Source organism: Nicotiana tabacum, chromosome 21 (assembly GCF_000715075.1).
Source record: "Nicotiana tabacum cultivar K326 chromosome 21, ASM71507v2, whole genome shotgun sequence".
Classification (NCBI taxonomy): Eukaryota; Viridiplantae; Streptophyta; class Magnoliopsida; order Solanales; family Solanaceae; genus Nicotiana; species Nicotiana tabacum.
In genome coordinates, this window is record NC_134100.1 from 89,718,762 (window position 1) to 89,734,746 (window position 15,985).

The 15,985-nt window shown below is 36.4% G+C and overlaps 1 protein-coding gene across 1 annotated transcript; it reads right to left on the reverse strand.

The window, feature by feature from the left end:
* Positions 1-334: 334 nt before the first annotated feature.
* LOC107798028 (uncharacterized) lies at positions 335-14,587 on the reverse strand. Its single transcript, XM_075241613.1, has 12 exons — positions 14,242-14,587; positions 13,224-13,398; positions 7,249-7,332; positions 6,832-7,073; positions 6,526-6,748; positions 4,973-5,052; positions 4,654-4,738; positions 4,285-4,416; positions 4,099-4,212; positions 3,431-3,475; positions 3,079-3,163; positions 335-787 (listed from the first exon to the last, which is right to left on the reverse strand). Exons 1-12 carry the CDS (start codon positions 14,421-14,423, stop codon positions 693-695), a joined length of 1,542 nt encoding a protein of 513 aa, XP_075097714.1. The 5' UTR covers positions 14,424-14,587; the 3' UTR covers positions 335-692.
* Positions 14,588-15,985: the final 1,398 nt, after the last annotated feature.

Sequence of the window (15,985 nt, forward strand, 5' to 3'; positions counted from 1 at the left end):
GGCAGGACAAGTTGGACTATAGCTCCTCTATCCATTTGATCTAATCAAACATTTTAAATTTCTAACTATTTTGTCATTGTCTATTCATTGATTCAATCTGTTCTAATCTAGCAAAAACCTTCAATCCAGCCTGCTCATTTGACACCTCTAGCTGCCGCAAAAACACAACAATTTGATTCATTTGCTTGCATAGTTCTATGATTTTATCATCTTTAAAAGTAGCACCCAAGTTTGTTTTCCTATCACACCTAATCAACTTTCTTGGTATGCGCAAGACAAGAAATAAGGTAATGCAAGAGATTTAAAGAAAGAGAAGAAATAAAAAAACATAGTGTACCAAGAAAGTAGACTAGGATATTCATTCAACTGTTTAAGAAGGAAGCAAACTATTTGATTTTCCCACCAAGCTGTGTGAATCTACAAAATCTGGGGATAAGAACTGAAAAGGAGACTCTAGACAGATACAATTAAGACCATCTCTTAATGTTTGTATACACAACTTTCAAGTTTGAAAAAACTCCTATTGGTAGCTGCCAAGAAACCTACCCAGAGGTCCTATATATTGTTACTTTTACAGTTAAATGTTGTACATGGTTATCTGTGTGGGAAGAGGTCAGAACTTGAATTGAAGACTCAATGTGTTACCTCCAGAAACCATAAAATGTCATGCTGATCAGTCAGTTTTATCGTGTTCATGACAGAGTTACAGTATCCATTGATGCAGAATGGACAAGTATTTCTTTGTCATCAATTGTGCGCATGCCTGAGAAATCCACTGCAGAATCACCTACAAAAATATACTGACAGTCAATTTGCATATATACTTCTAGAAAAAGGGCAGCCCGGTGCACGAAGCATCCCTCGTTCATCCAGGGTCCGGGGAAGGGCCGCACCCCGAGGAGGTGTGATGTAGGCAGCCTACTCTGATGCAAGCATCAATGGCTGATTCCACGGCTCGAACCCGTGACCTATAGGTCACACGGAGACAACTTTACCGTTGCATCAAGACTCCCCTTCTTACATATATACTTCTATTTATGAAATTTGTTAAGTCAAACTCTCTTATGATGTCAGTACAGTATAGAATCTAACTTTCTTACAATCTAATGACAAGTTGCAAAAGCAAATACAGTTTTCCTCAAGCATGTAATAAGAGAATGTTTATTTGATGGGAAAATACATAAATTCCTCCCTAAACTAGTCCATGATTTCCAAAAAGACACTTAAACTTTGCCCCCCCCCCCCCCCCCCCCCCCCCCCCACACACACACACACACACATAGTTGTTTGAAGTCTCTTTATTTGATCAATACGTCATGCACCTTATGTGATTCAGATTAGAGTGGGACCTTTCCCACAATAGTACCTTGTCCAAAATGGTTCCATAAGGAGTATTAGAACACTCAAAGTTGACTATTGTGCTTTCATGACTCTAGGTGGATTACCAAGTAAATTCAGTTACCCTATAATGAAAAGAATAGCAAATTAGCAATTCAGCACTGAATTACTACTGAGGGCTCCAAACAGTTTAAACTATAGACAGCTAAGTGGTCTTTTTGTAGGGACCGGCCCGGGACCGGAACCGTTTGGTCCCGGGTTAAACGGTCCTGGCCCGCGGGCCAACGGATTTTTTTTAAAAAAAAATTAAATAGATATTAGAGACAAAAGGATGTTAAAAAAAACATCTAAGGCAATGCTTTGTAAATTTTATTATAGAATTGTGACCTAAATTTTATTTAACATCCTAAATTTTAATATTCAATATTTAATTACGAATATAGCTTATATATATATATACACTATACTATACTATATATACATCTTATATCGAATATAACTTATATATATACTATACTATACGTACATCTTATATAGCTTATATACTATACACTTAGTGTATATATATATATATATATATATATATATATACACACACACACACACACTTACTTTTTAGTAGTAACATGAAAGGACCAAAGTATGATACTTTTTAGCTGGTATAAATATGGGATGATGGAAGATCAAGTTTTAGCTCAACTCAGATTACAGTTTTAACTAATTTCCCACTCTTAGATATATTATCCTCTCTATCGGCTAGCTACACAACTAATTTCATGAAAACTTGATCTTCCATCATCGCATATTTATACTAGCTAAAAAGTATCATACTTTGGTCCTATCATGTTACAATAAAGTAAGTAATAGTAACAATTATAGAATAAAATTAGAGAGAGATTGTGATAGATTGATGATTTTGTAAGAAAAATGAAAGAATGAGGGGGTATTTATAGTTGAAAATAGGGAAAAAGTGTAATTATAAAAAGTTTGGGGTTAAAACAAAGTTGGGGGGTTTAAATGGCTATTTTATAAATAGCCAACGGCTATTTTTGACAGCCCAACGGCTATATTTTAAATTTTTTTTAAAAATATAGCCGTTGGGACCGTTTGGCCCGCTAAGAGACCGGTCCGGTCCCGGTCCCTAGCGGGCTAAATGGTCCGGGGACTGGCGGGCCAAAGCACAGGACCGGCCCACCAGGCCCACTAAAACCGGGCCAAACGGTCCTACCCCGTTTGGCCCGTGGTCCCGGGCCTGGACCGGCCCACTTGCCACCCTTACATACATAATATATAATGAAAGTTAAAATAATCAGCAAGATACTGAAGTTTTCCAAATCCAGGAAGTTGATAAAATGTCAAGTTGAGTGCATGACCAATCATCTAAGAAATTAAAGATGCTACACAAAATTCTAACTGATGCCATAACTCAGGAAATGCTTTATTCATGTCATATACCTACTTGTAACTTAAGTCCAATGAGAGCATTAAGACATACATCAACACAAGTGAGCATTATACATTATTACCAGTCAAATTGTAGGTCATGCTGTCCAGTCAAATAGTAGGTCCTGCTGTCTAAATGATATAGAAGTTCAGAACTCATTCGAGCACTCATACAGGCCACGACATACATAAGTATTAGCAGTGACTTAATAGATGATAGAGCATGCAACATGAGCTCTCTTCGAAAAAAAGATGACAGAACTATTATCGTCTGAGAGGATATCGACGTCACCATACCTGAAGAATGTCTTAATCCTTTGACAGCCTCAAAATTCTTGTAGGTATAGCCAACAAAACTTAAATCTTCGGGAATCAGACGCTTCTGCCAAAATAAATATTAGAGTAGAAAAGATTTACTTAAGCATGGCATGGGGAGAAAAGGTGTTCTGGAAAGGAGAACCAGAAAAGTAAGCAAGAGAAGAAAGTGCCAAAAATGATGATAGCAAGGTGCGCAGCAAAACATGATCACATTCAGTATGGAATATGGAGATGTCAAATATTTATTATCATGAACGGAAGCCAGTGCCCTGAGATCTGGTAAGTAGAACGATCGCTGAATGTAATGTACATCAGTTGCGAAAAAACTCACCTTTCTATGGGGTCCTGAACTATTTTTTGCTGGTGGCTGATTTGCCTGAAGAGAGTTGCAATTGTACATCAGTTGTGGAGGTTTTCTTAACGCAGCATTATTAACAACAGTTAAAAGATGAATATCAAATTTATCATCCAAAACGAAGCTTGAGTATATTCAAATGAAAATAAAAGATGCTAAGTTTATCAGTTTTATCCAGAAAATGGTCCTGTGCTTTTGGTGATAAAAATTAGCTTTGATCCTCCAATTCTGTTTTTCATTCTCATTTTGCTTTTAATTCTCCTCTTTTACTTTTTCACTTCTTCTACACTTCACTTTGTTTTTCTCCACTGTGGTGCAAAACGGAAGGGCTTACATTAATGAGAGAAGAAAACATACTCTAGAGGGAATTAGGGTCCTGCATATATGCACAGTCAGTCACCACAGTCATTGTTGATCGGTATCATAAGCTCATCTTTAGGCACCAAAATAACAAATAGGTCTATAAGATCACCTAGGTTAACTTTTAATCACTGCATACCCACAAAGGTAGCTTGTGTAGTAGTGAACCATGTGGATGTACCGTCACGATCAAATTACAAAGATGAAATATCACTTCTCACAAAATTTCTCTACAATTTGAAAAGAAAGAACAGAAATAGAATATGATATAAAATGGCAATCACCTCATCAAACTTCATGAAATTTTGAGTGTCAAGATCATCATTGACTTCTGGCTTATAAGCTGCCTCCATGTCATAAAGTTTATCCCATTTTATATCTTTGAACCAGGGGTGAGCCTGATTATATTCATGAATAAAACATAAGAATCTATAATTGATTGATTGTAACACTTTCTTTGTAACACAAACCTTTATTTGCTCTGCTCCTCGACAACCAAGGCGATTTTCAGCATCACAAAGCAATCTACAGATCAGGTCTTTGGCTTCAGGACTCAATCTTGTTTCCTCTGGGAACTTTAAGTGATTTCTCCAATGAACAATCTATAGAACCAGAACAAGTGTCAAGGTATAGCATTTAAGTCATGCTACATAAGCATCCAAACTGAACTACCATTAGATAATTTGATTGTTAACTAAACACAAAGGATAAAGGCACAATCCCGGCGCCATTATCAATGTTGAACATGAGAAAGTAGATTTCCTTTCCAACCTTGTAAAGTTTGTAGTGTCAATGCTGCTTACAGAAACAAACAATCATTCAAGTGCAGACCACTATACCTTTCTACATGTTGTTATTGGATCTTCAGAGTAAAAAGGGGGATAACCAACGAGCATCTCATACATGATGGCACCAAGTGACCACCTGAACGAAGCAACAAGTAAAGAGGATAATTGATTTAGAATACTAACTTTACTTTGTCTATTCAAAAGGTGACCATACCTAAAAGAGAAGACATAAGTGAGACGTGCGCGCTATGCTTAGCAACAAGTACATGAAACAGTCACGTTTAAACTTCGCAAAGGAAAGCAATCAAAAACTTTTAACAACACCAGCCAATTAAAATCCATGTCAATCACAAACAGTAAGAAAACCAACCAATCACATTCCACTCCATAGCCTTTCTTCAGTAAAACCTCAGGAGCAATATAGTCAGGAGTGCCCACTGTTGAAAATGCCTGCGATAGAAACAGAAAATATTACAGGTTCTGGTAACTAATTTGTTTTAGACAACAAATATTGTCACAGAAGGTAGTAACAAAAGGTCACTTCTTGGAATAGTAAATGATACTTCTAGTTCGTTTCCATTACTCATATGAAGATGATCTAAGCACTTTCCTGCATTTTCAGACGGTCTCCATCTGACTTAAGAGATTTCGAAAATTACGCTTTCAAAGAAGACTTCTGTAAAGCTAGAATGTGATAAAGAATGTACCAGGCATAAGCAAATAAAACACATACTGGTTGATCGTCACTTTGAGCGGGAGAAAGTTCCGAAGTGTCATTCAAAAAGCATAAGGGGAATTGGGAACGAAGTTGTTGACTTGTTCATTAAGCATTTAGAGGATAAACAAGTGAAGTAGACTTGTAACAAGCTTGGCATGCATGACATTTACATTATACGCCATCTTTGGGTCGGGGATAAGGGCAGTCTTGTCTTTACAGTTGTAGACCAATATCTGTTACGTCGATATAAATAAGAGTAATTCGTGACACTAGTCATTCCCCCTATGCTTTGTATTTCAGTCTTAACAAAGTTCATCTAAGTACTTGAAATTTTTCAGATGGTCCAAGCTGTGTATAACATTTTTGTCTTAACAAAGCTTATCGCTTTTAAGCAGCAACTTCTTAGTGCTAAATTCAACAAAATCATGTTTACTAACTTTGTTAAATGTCTCCGGTAAAGTATCAGCTAAAGCTACGTATCCAACAAGGGCACTTTTTTAATTATAGCTATATTCTTTATGCATTTTTCAGATCCATATGAATAATTTTGTCTAAAACAGGCACATCAAACAAAAAGAAAGAGACCATGTAACAAAGCTTACCAAGAAAAAGAACAAATGGAGAGTACAGGAAAGAAAAAGTGATTTTATACTATTTCTCAATGCAAGTGGAGTCTTAAAAGTGACTATACACTTCCCCTGATATGTCATTTATCAACCAAATTATTGGAGCTATGTGTCCCTTATTGCGTTGCAAAGTTCACACTATGCAGGAATAGTGGTGGTAGATAGTTCTGCATATGATTTAATCAATACTCCATGTACTAAACTTATGGAGAAAGAATTATGTTATTTTCCCAAAACCAATTGTTCTGGTACTAGTCCTAAATATTAATTATGATCCTTGACAAGGTGGGTTGCTCTGATGGTAAGCGCCCTCCACTTTCAACCAAGAGGTTGTGAGTTCGAGTCACCCCAAGAGCAAGGTGGGAGTTCTTGGAGGGAAGGATGTCGAGGGTCTATTTGGAAACAGCCTCTCTACCCCAGGGTAGGGGTAAGGTGTGCGTACACACTACCCTCCCCAGACCCCACTAAGTGGGATTATACATGGTTGTTGTTGTTGTTGTTGTTGTTGTTGTTTATGATAGTTATCGGTGGTGATTTATGAGAAAATAGCTGTGCTTCTGTTAATAATGTCCTACTTACTAATTTTCTCCTGTTTATCTGCCAATGCTGCAGTTGTTCAAGGGAGCTATTCCAACAGCTTCCAGTTCCCTTGTTAGCAGATCCCCGTGCGTTCTCATCATCCATCACTTCATTTTCATTTATAGGAGATAAATTCGAACAGTCAAGCGGCTTGCATAGACCAAAATCAGATAACCTCATGTGGCCATTTTTGTCCAAAAGAAGATTGTCAGGTTTAATATCCCTACAAAAAAAAATGTTATGTAAAAGACATAAACCATTGTGCATTGAGATCATTTCAAATCTTTTACCAAGTATATTAACTACCTGTGTATGTAGTTATGCTTATGAATAGACTCTATGGCTAAAACACTTTGAGCAATGTAAAATCTTGCGACTGTCTCAGTTAATGTCTCCTCCCTCATCAGCAATGTCATCAAATCACCACCGGGCAGATATTCCATTACTAGATACAAGTAGTCAGCATCTTGGAAAGAATAATAAAGTTTTACAATAAAGTGGCTTGCTACTTCAGCAAGCAAATTCCTTTCGGCCCGAACATGTTCAACCTGTAATGTAAAGAGATGGTAAGAAAAAACAGATCACTTCTAAAAACAAATTATGCTGCATTTCCTTGCATATCTTGATAGAAGAAGCAGAGCAAAAGACTAGAAATAAAATCTTATTTAATAAAGGTGGATACTAATTGGCGCCTTAAGCATGTTAAGAAGGATTTGATCTCACCTGCCCCCTACTTAGCATTTCAGACTTCTTCAACTTTTTCATTGCATATATATTACCAGATATTTTGTCCCGGCACAACCTGACCTGCAAAATAGATTAGCATAAGAATCAGCAACTCATTATTGTTGGGAAAAATAATAATCCCGCCCAGAAATAATATCCACGGCAAATAATAATAACACAAGAGAGTAACAACGACACCAACTCTTTTAATGGGGTAAAATACAATACCCGAGCGGAGCAATATAACCACTATAATATTACAACTTAGTAGTGTCAAGAGACTACTACAATTTTGAAAGAAATAACACTCTTTATTTAAAAACACTTCACTACAATATTACTCACATACACTATTTATCTCACAGACTACAATCTGTGGATTACTCTCTCTAACTTCTATTGCTTCTCTCTTATTTTGGTGTGTTTGAAATGAAGAATGGAGGCATCTATTTATAGTAAGAGATGTCATCCAACTACTACAAAGAAGATGGCTTGTTGTTGATTTAGTCCTAAAATTTTTCAACAAAGTTAGGCACCTCCCATTTTCTTCAACAAAGTTTTCAACAAAGTTATGCACTTTCCATTTTCTTCAACAAAGTGGTCAACAAAGTTAGGCATCTCTCTTTTTCTTCAACAAAGTTGTCAACAAAGTTAGGCACCTCTCATCCCATTTTTTCTTCATTTCTTTTTTGTTTTTATTTAATATGAGCCCCACTCTCCCTTAATTTTGATTTTTCTTTTTCATTCCAAGACAATCTCAATCTCTGAAAATCCTCAAACTCAAGAGGCTTTGTAAAGATATCTGCAGCCTGATCATGAGACTTCACATATTTAAGCTTGACTTCCTTCTTGGTAATGCACTCTTTGATGAAGTGATATCTTGTATCTATATGCTTGCTTCGATCATGATACACCGGATTCTTGGCGAGTGCCTGTGCAGATTTGTTATCAATACAAATCTCTGTAACTTCAATTTGTGGCAAATTGAGCTCCTTCAATAATCTTCTTAGCCAAATAGCATGACAGGTACATGATGTTGCTGCTATATATTCGGCTTCACAAGTCGAGAGAGTAACTATGGACTGTTTCTTTGAACTCCAAGAAATAACAGATTCACCCAAGAAAAATACAAAACTAGTTGTACTTTTTCTATCATCAATATCTCCCGCATAATCACTATCACAAAATCCCATAAGGTTGAAATCATTAGAAGAAGAATAAAATAACCCAAAGTCGATCGTACCTTTTAGGTAACGAAGAATTCTTCTAGTGACCTTCAAGTGAGTGGAGGTAGGAGCTTCCATGAAGCGACTTACTACTCCAACCGCAAAGAGTATATCTGGCCTGGTACAAGTCAAGTACCTCAAACTTCCCACAAGACTTTTGAAAAATATGGGATTCACTTTTTCTCCTTCATCAAACTTGGACAATTTTGTCCCACTCTCCATCGGTGTATTCACGGGGTTGCAATCGAGCATGTTGAACTTCTTCAATATCTCTTTTGTATAGCTTTCTTGAGAGATAAAAAATCACATCCTCCATCTGCTTCACTTCTAGGCCCAAGTCGTATGACATGAGCCCTGCGTCTGTCATCTCGAACTCACGAGACATATCTTCTTAAAAGCTTCAAACAAACTTGGGTTATTACCCGTGAAAATAAGATCATCAACATAAAGACAAACAAGTAAGATATCTCCATTAGTATGAACTTTAAGGTAAAGAGCATATTCATGGAGACAACGAGTAAACCCATTGTCTTGAAAATACTTGTCGATGTAACTATTCCATGTTCGTGGGGCTTGCTTTAATCCATATAAAGCTTTATTCAACCGCAACACTTTATCTTCATGGGTTTTGACCATAAAGTCCAATGGTTGTTCAACATAGACTTCTTCTTCAAGATAGCCATTCAAAAAAGCTGACTTGACATCTAGTTGATGGATCTTCCACTTTATTTGCGCCGCCAAAGAGATGAGCAAACGAATCGTCTCCATGCGGGCAACAGGTGCATAGACTTCTTCATAGTCAATGCCTTGCCTTTGCTTGTAGCCTTTAGCCACAAGTCGTGCTTTGTATTTCTCCACATCTCCATCAGCATTCTTCTTTGTCTTGTGTTCCCATTTAACTCCAATTGCTTGATCCCTTGGGAAGAGTTGTTAACTCCCAAGTGTTGTTCTTCTCTATTGACTTGATCTCCTCCTGTATGGCTTGTCTCCACCTTTTGTCTTCAACAGCTTCATCAAAGTTCATTGGTTCACTATCAGCAAAGAGACAATATAAAAATCAAAATTAGTAACTTCTTCTGTGTCCTCATAGAGCTCTTGAATACTCCTTGTCCTTTGCGGTTGTTCATTTGAACTTTCTTGAGAAGAGGGAGATGCAACATTGGTTGGAGAAGGAGGTGGAGTTGTATCCTGCACAGGTTCCACGGTCTCTGGTTCTTCTTCGTACCAAAGTATGGAAGAAAATCATATGAAGTTTCTTCCTGAGCTTCCCAGTTCCATGCCAATTCTTCATAAAATTCAATATCGCGACTTACCACCATCTTGCCGCTACTTGGATTGTATAGCTTGTAGCCTTTTGAATTCGTATCATAGCCAACAAACGCATGCTTGACACTTCGATCGTCAAGCTTCGCTCTCCCTTGATTTGGCACATGAGCATAGGCTATGCTCCCAAAGATTCTCAAGTGCTTGACACTTGGCTTTCTTCCACTCCATACTTCTTGAGGGGTTTGATCTCTAACATTCTTTGTTGGAGACATGTTGTTCAAATAAACTGCACAAGATACAGCTTCTGCCCAAAATTCCTTGGGCATATTTTTAGCTTTTAACATACATCTAGCCATATTAAGAATCGTTCGATTCTTTCTCTCTGCAACTCCATTTTGTTGGGGTGAATAAGGTACCGTTAGAGGGCGACGAATTCCATGAGATTGACAAAAGTCATTAAATTCTTTTGAAGTGAATTCGCCTCCTCTATCGGACCTTAAAGCTTTTATTTCATAGCCACTTTCTTTTTCTACAAGTACTTTGAAATTTTTAAAAGCAGCAAAAGTTTCAGATTTTTGGTTCAAGAAATAAACCCAAGTCTTTCTACTAAAGTCATCAATGAAGAATAGAAGTATTTACTTTTACCAAAGGAAGGTGGATTGATTGGTCCACACACATCAGTGTAAACAAGCTGAAGCGGTTTGGTTGATCTTGACATAGACTCCTTTGGAAAACTCCTCCTTGCATGTTTTCCAAGAAGACAAGCTTCACACAATTGATTGGGATAGCTTATTGATGGTATCCCATGCACCATGTTCTTTTCTCCTATTGATTTGAGCGCTTCAAAATTCAAGTGCCCAAATCGCATGTGCCAACACCATGATTCATCTTGCACATTAGCCTTTAAACACTTTGCATCAATTGTCTTAAGATTCAGAGAGTATAGTCTATTCTTAGCCATATGCACTTTAGCAATTAGAATTCCACTTGAATCTCTAAGCCAAAGATGCATATTTTTCATGTGGATGTCATATTCCTTTTCAAGAAGTTGGCCCAAACTCAAAATATTACTTTTTAATTTTGGGACATAATAAACATCTTGAATTAACTTGTGGTCACCATTTTTAAAGGAGATCAGAATCGTACATATCCCTTCGATTTGAATCTTTGAGGTATCTCCAAAGGACATATTACCTCTCACCGTTTTATTGATCTCCACAAACTTCTCTTTGCATCCACACATATGATTGCTTGCTCCATTGTCCAAATACCACGAGCTGCAATCATTCCTGTCTTCTTCCTTGAGTGCCATCAACAACGTTGACTCAACTTCTTCTTTCTTGTCATCAACAAGGTTAGATTTTTCTTCAACATTGCTACGACATTCCCAAGAGTAATGGCCAAATTTATGACAATTATAACACTCAATTTTTGATTTGTCATACCTTTGTCCATTATTTTCTTGGTAGTAGCCACGTCTTCTTTCCTCCTCTATGTCCACGACCACAACCTCTGAATGTCCGGTGGATTTTAACTTCATTGTTGAAGTTATTACCGTTACTTCTTCCTCTTCCATGACTGCCACGGCCTCGTCCCCGTCCATTCCCTCGATAACTCTTTTCACCTCCATAATCCTTGAAGGGTGCCTGAGTTTTAAGAAGTTACTCCAATGGCACTTCTTGTCTCCTTTTGATCTTTTCTTCGTGGGCCTGTAAAGAGCCCTCCAATTGCTCTACCATCATAGAGCCTAAATCTTTAGACTCCTCAATAGCACACACCACAAAATCAAATTTAGGTGTTAAAGTGCGAAGGATCTTTTCTACCACACAGACATCTTTTATGTCCTCCTCATATCTTCTTAATTGATTTACAACATCCTTCACTTTTGAACAATAATATGAAATGCATTCGGATTCTTTCATTTTTAAAACTTCAAAATCAGCCCTTAAAGTTTGAAGTTTTACCTTCTTCATCTTGTCAATTCCTTGAAGAGAATTTTGTAAAATCTCCCAAGCTTCCTTTGAGGTGGTAGCATCTGCCACCTTCTCAAACATGGCATCATCCAAACATTGGTGGATGAGCGTGAGGGCTTGTTGATCCTTCTTCCTTGTCTTTGCCAAGACATCTTTTTCATTTTGAGGCAGAGTTTTCTCATTATCGGGTTTTGCATACCCTCTATCTACGATTTCCCACACATCCTGAGAGCCAAGAATGACTTTCATACATAGACACCATTTCTCATAATTATCTTTTGTGAGATGGGGTACTGAAAAGACAGCGTACCATTATTTGCCATGGCTCTGATACCACGTTGTTGGAAAAAATAATAATCCCACCCAGGAATAATATCCACGGCAAATAATAATAACACAAGAGAGTAACAACGACACCAACTCTTTCAATGGGTAAAATACAATACCCGAGCGGAACAATATAACCACTATAATATTACAAGTTAGTAGTGTCAAGAGATTACTACAATTTTGAAAGAAATAACACTCTTTATTTAAAAATATCTCACTACAATATTACTCACATACACTATTTATCTCACAGACTACAATCTGTGGATTACTCTCTCTAACTTCTATTGCTTCACTCTTATTTTGGTGTATTTGAAATGAAGAATGGGGGCCTCTATTTATAGTAAGAGATGTCATCCAACTACTACAAAGAAGATGGCTTGTTGTTGATTTAGTCCTAAAATTTTTCAAAAAAGTTAGGCACCTCCCATTTTCTTCAACAAAGTTCGGCACTTCCCATTTTCTTCAACAAAGTTGTCAATAAAGTTAGGCACCTCCCATTTTCTTCAACAAAGTTAGGCACCTCTCATCCCATTTTTTCTTCATTTCTTTCTTGTTTTTCTTTAATATGAGCCCCACAATTATCATTGGCAAACATATTTCGTGTGACCAAGAGGTCACGGGTTCAAGCCGTCGAAACAACCTCTTCCAGAAATGTAAGGTAAGGCTACATGCAATAGACGCAATATGGTCAATCCCTTTCCTGGACCCCGTGCATAGCCCGAGCTTAATGCACCGTGCTGCCCTTAACGTCCAATAGAAGGACCAAGGAAATTTATCTTCCAAGAGCAGTAATTTACCTGAATACTACAGAATCCTATGGAAGCAATTAAGATTTTCAAACCTAATTAGGACGCTCCAATAACAGCAATTATTATCATACAATGCTACATAAGAATAGCAAGAAATACAAGAGCAAAAGCATCATGAGTGACTCCAATTATTAAATGTCTAGGTAAATTTTTAAAACTAATTATGCATCTTGATATCACAATATGCTTGTGGATTTTGCATGAAAATCGAAGAAATCATTAAACATGCTCCTTCTGGTTAAGCATATGAAGTTATAATTCAGTCTTCAAAAGTTGAACAGCCCATATAACAAAACTTAGCGGGAAAACATAATCCCCGGAGAATGAAATATTTTTCAACCTAAAGATATATACGAATCTCAAACCTCTCCAAAAGCTCCTCTTCCAATGATCGTCAAAAGCTCAAAATCATCAACAGAAATCTTATGACGCTTTAGCCGGATATACTCTGTCTCTTTTCTCTCCAATTCCTTTAGAAAGTTCATTTGTTCCTCCTTTGGTACACCAGAGCTTTCCAATTTCCTTTCTAGCAGTAAACGCCTACAGTTTATAGAGCAATAATACATGAGGATCATCATAATATCACTCTCCTTCAGTGTTTGGCTAAGGTCACCTATCCAAGAGGATCATCATAATATGATTATTTTAGGCTGGCTTTCAGCTACCACATTGGGACTTGCTATACTTTGTACAGGTTTCCATTCAAAATCCAAAAGTTGTCTAAAACAAATGTTGCACATCCAATAACATGTTGCACATCCAATAAATGTTGTTACATGTATGTATATAGACATGAAAATCCAAAATAATGTCTACATAAGTTGATTATTTTCGCACTGGCTATCAACCTACCACATTGATACCAGCTACACTCTGCACATATTTCGGCTTCAAAAATAAAATAAAAAGCTGTCTAAATCAAATGTTGCATTCAAAAATTCATCAACATGAAAACTTTAATAAATATTGTAACAGAAATTCACAATCTGCTTAGTTTACATTGGCTGTCAACCTACCAGATTGGACCGGCTACATTCTGCACATATTTCCCATTCAAAATATAAAGTTATCTAAAAAATCACATGTTGCATTCCAAATAAATGCTGTAAAAACGTATTTACATAACATGAAAATTCAAAATAAATGCCCACATGAAAATTCATAATGTGACTATTTTTACCTGTAGCCGTCAACCTACCACATTTGGACGATCGAGCTACAGTTTGAACATACTTCCGATTCGAAATTTAAATATATCTAAAAAATCACATTTTGCATTCGAAATAAATTATGTACAACAAATTTACATAAACATGAAAATTCGAATTTATATATTGGATAAAAAATATGAATGAATATAATCTAAGATAGAAAATTAGGAACCTTTGTTTGCGATCCTGGATGAGTTTCATGTGCGATTTATAATGATCTTCGATCAATTTTTTCGCGGCGGCGACACGTTCGAGCGTCAAACTAGAACCTAATTGTTCCTCCAATTCTTCCTCTTCCTCCTCCGTTAATGCCACCACCTTACTGTGTTCTTCCTCCTCTCTGTTCTTCGCCATATTAGTATTATAACCTCACACAAATCGATCGCCTTTTCTTTCAAATCTCTTGTGTTATTTCATATGGCGAAGAAAAAGAAGGGAAAATTGAAAATTTGATCGAAAGGGGAATTGGAACGGAGGAAATTTGAGAAACAGAAAATGGGAGTGAAAGGAAGGTTGTTAGCTTTTTAAAAATGGTTTATAAATTTTGTTATTTGCAAACGTGGCACTGTATTTTCGGTTTGGTCCCACTTTCATTGTGGGACCCGTGTACTTTTGAAGGTTTTCTATTGTGGGGAGAGCCACGTCAGACTATTGGGAAATTTCTAGCGATAATCGCGGGTGTTCCGAAGTAGCCGTATAAAAGGACACTCCATTTGAATAATTTCATGTCATTATTAAGCAAATACAAATAAAAAATATTAAAAGTTTTACGGTATATATTTTTCAAAGTTCGAATACACACCTAAAGTTATAATAATTTTTTATTTAGATACTTCAAATAAGCTTTGTTTCGATTGAACACTTATAGTAGGCCTAAAGTATACCAATTAGACACGTTACGCTGACATTGTTGATAACGTGTAATGTGTATCGCACCGTATAGAATGCTCTTTGGCTTGATGTTTCTGGTTATAATTTGCCAAAAAATGAACCACAAGTAATAGGCTTTTTAAAGTAAAAATAATGTAACTAAAAGATGAAAATGTGTATGAACATATATTTATGTGTCGAAAATACTCCTAAGACATCAGTAAAGGATAATGAACATGAGTATTCTACATGTGCAACTCCCGCTATTAACCATGTCAGCAGAATATGTTTGATTGATACACTTTGAATCCGTTACACGTGTTCAATCGGAACAAGGCCTACTTAAAATGTCAAAATAAAAAAATCGCGATAACTTCAAATATCTCCATATGTATTCGGCCTTTTCTAAACGTGCAGAGCTACAGCAAAAATGCCAACAATTAAAATATATCCTCTCCTAGTATGTTTCCATTCTAAAAATCTTTTGATTTCATTGTGTCCTATCTTTTGTTAAATTTACATAGATTCCCAAAAATTTGTAAGTCTTAGAGACAAATTTTTCTTAATATGTAATTTTAAGTCTACCTCGTCCTTTACAAGCACCCTTCACTCTATTAAATCTTTAACTCACTATGATAAGCGGTATATTTGAAGGTCGACACAAAACATGAAAAAAAAAAAATTAGACATAACGAAAAATTTATTCTCAAATTTTTTTCGACATGTCATTTCTTGTAAGACGTAAGTGCATATCATTAAAGTTAATATAAAAATTGAAAATTAAAGATTTTCGCTTTTAGAACATATGTTAATTTTTTTGGAGCTTCGATTTTTTCCTCCATTTCTCTTATTAACTTCTTTTTGTTAATCAATCAATATGCTTTCAATTTTAAGTTAGTTATGAATCATACGTATCAACAACAACAACAACAACCCAGTAAAATTTTACTAATAGGGTCTAGGGAGGGTAGTGTGTACGCAAACCTTACCCCTACCCCAAAGGAGTAGAGAAGTTGTTTCCGAAAGACCCTCGGCTCAAGAAAACA

Coding starts and splice junctions, on each gene's coding strand:
- LOC107798028 (XM_075241613.1), bottom strand. CDS start 14,423: ATGGCGAAGAACAGAGAGGAGGAAGAACACAGTAAGGTGGTGGCATTA. Junction 6,749..6,831: donor AAGCATAACTACATACACAG/GTAGTTAATATA, acceptor TTTTTTTTGTAG/GGATATTAAACCTGACAATC. Junction 4,213..4,284: donor GAGGAGCAGAGCAAATAAAG/GTTTGTGTTACA, acceptor GAATATAATCAG/GCTCACCCCTGGTTCAAAGA.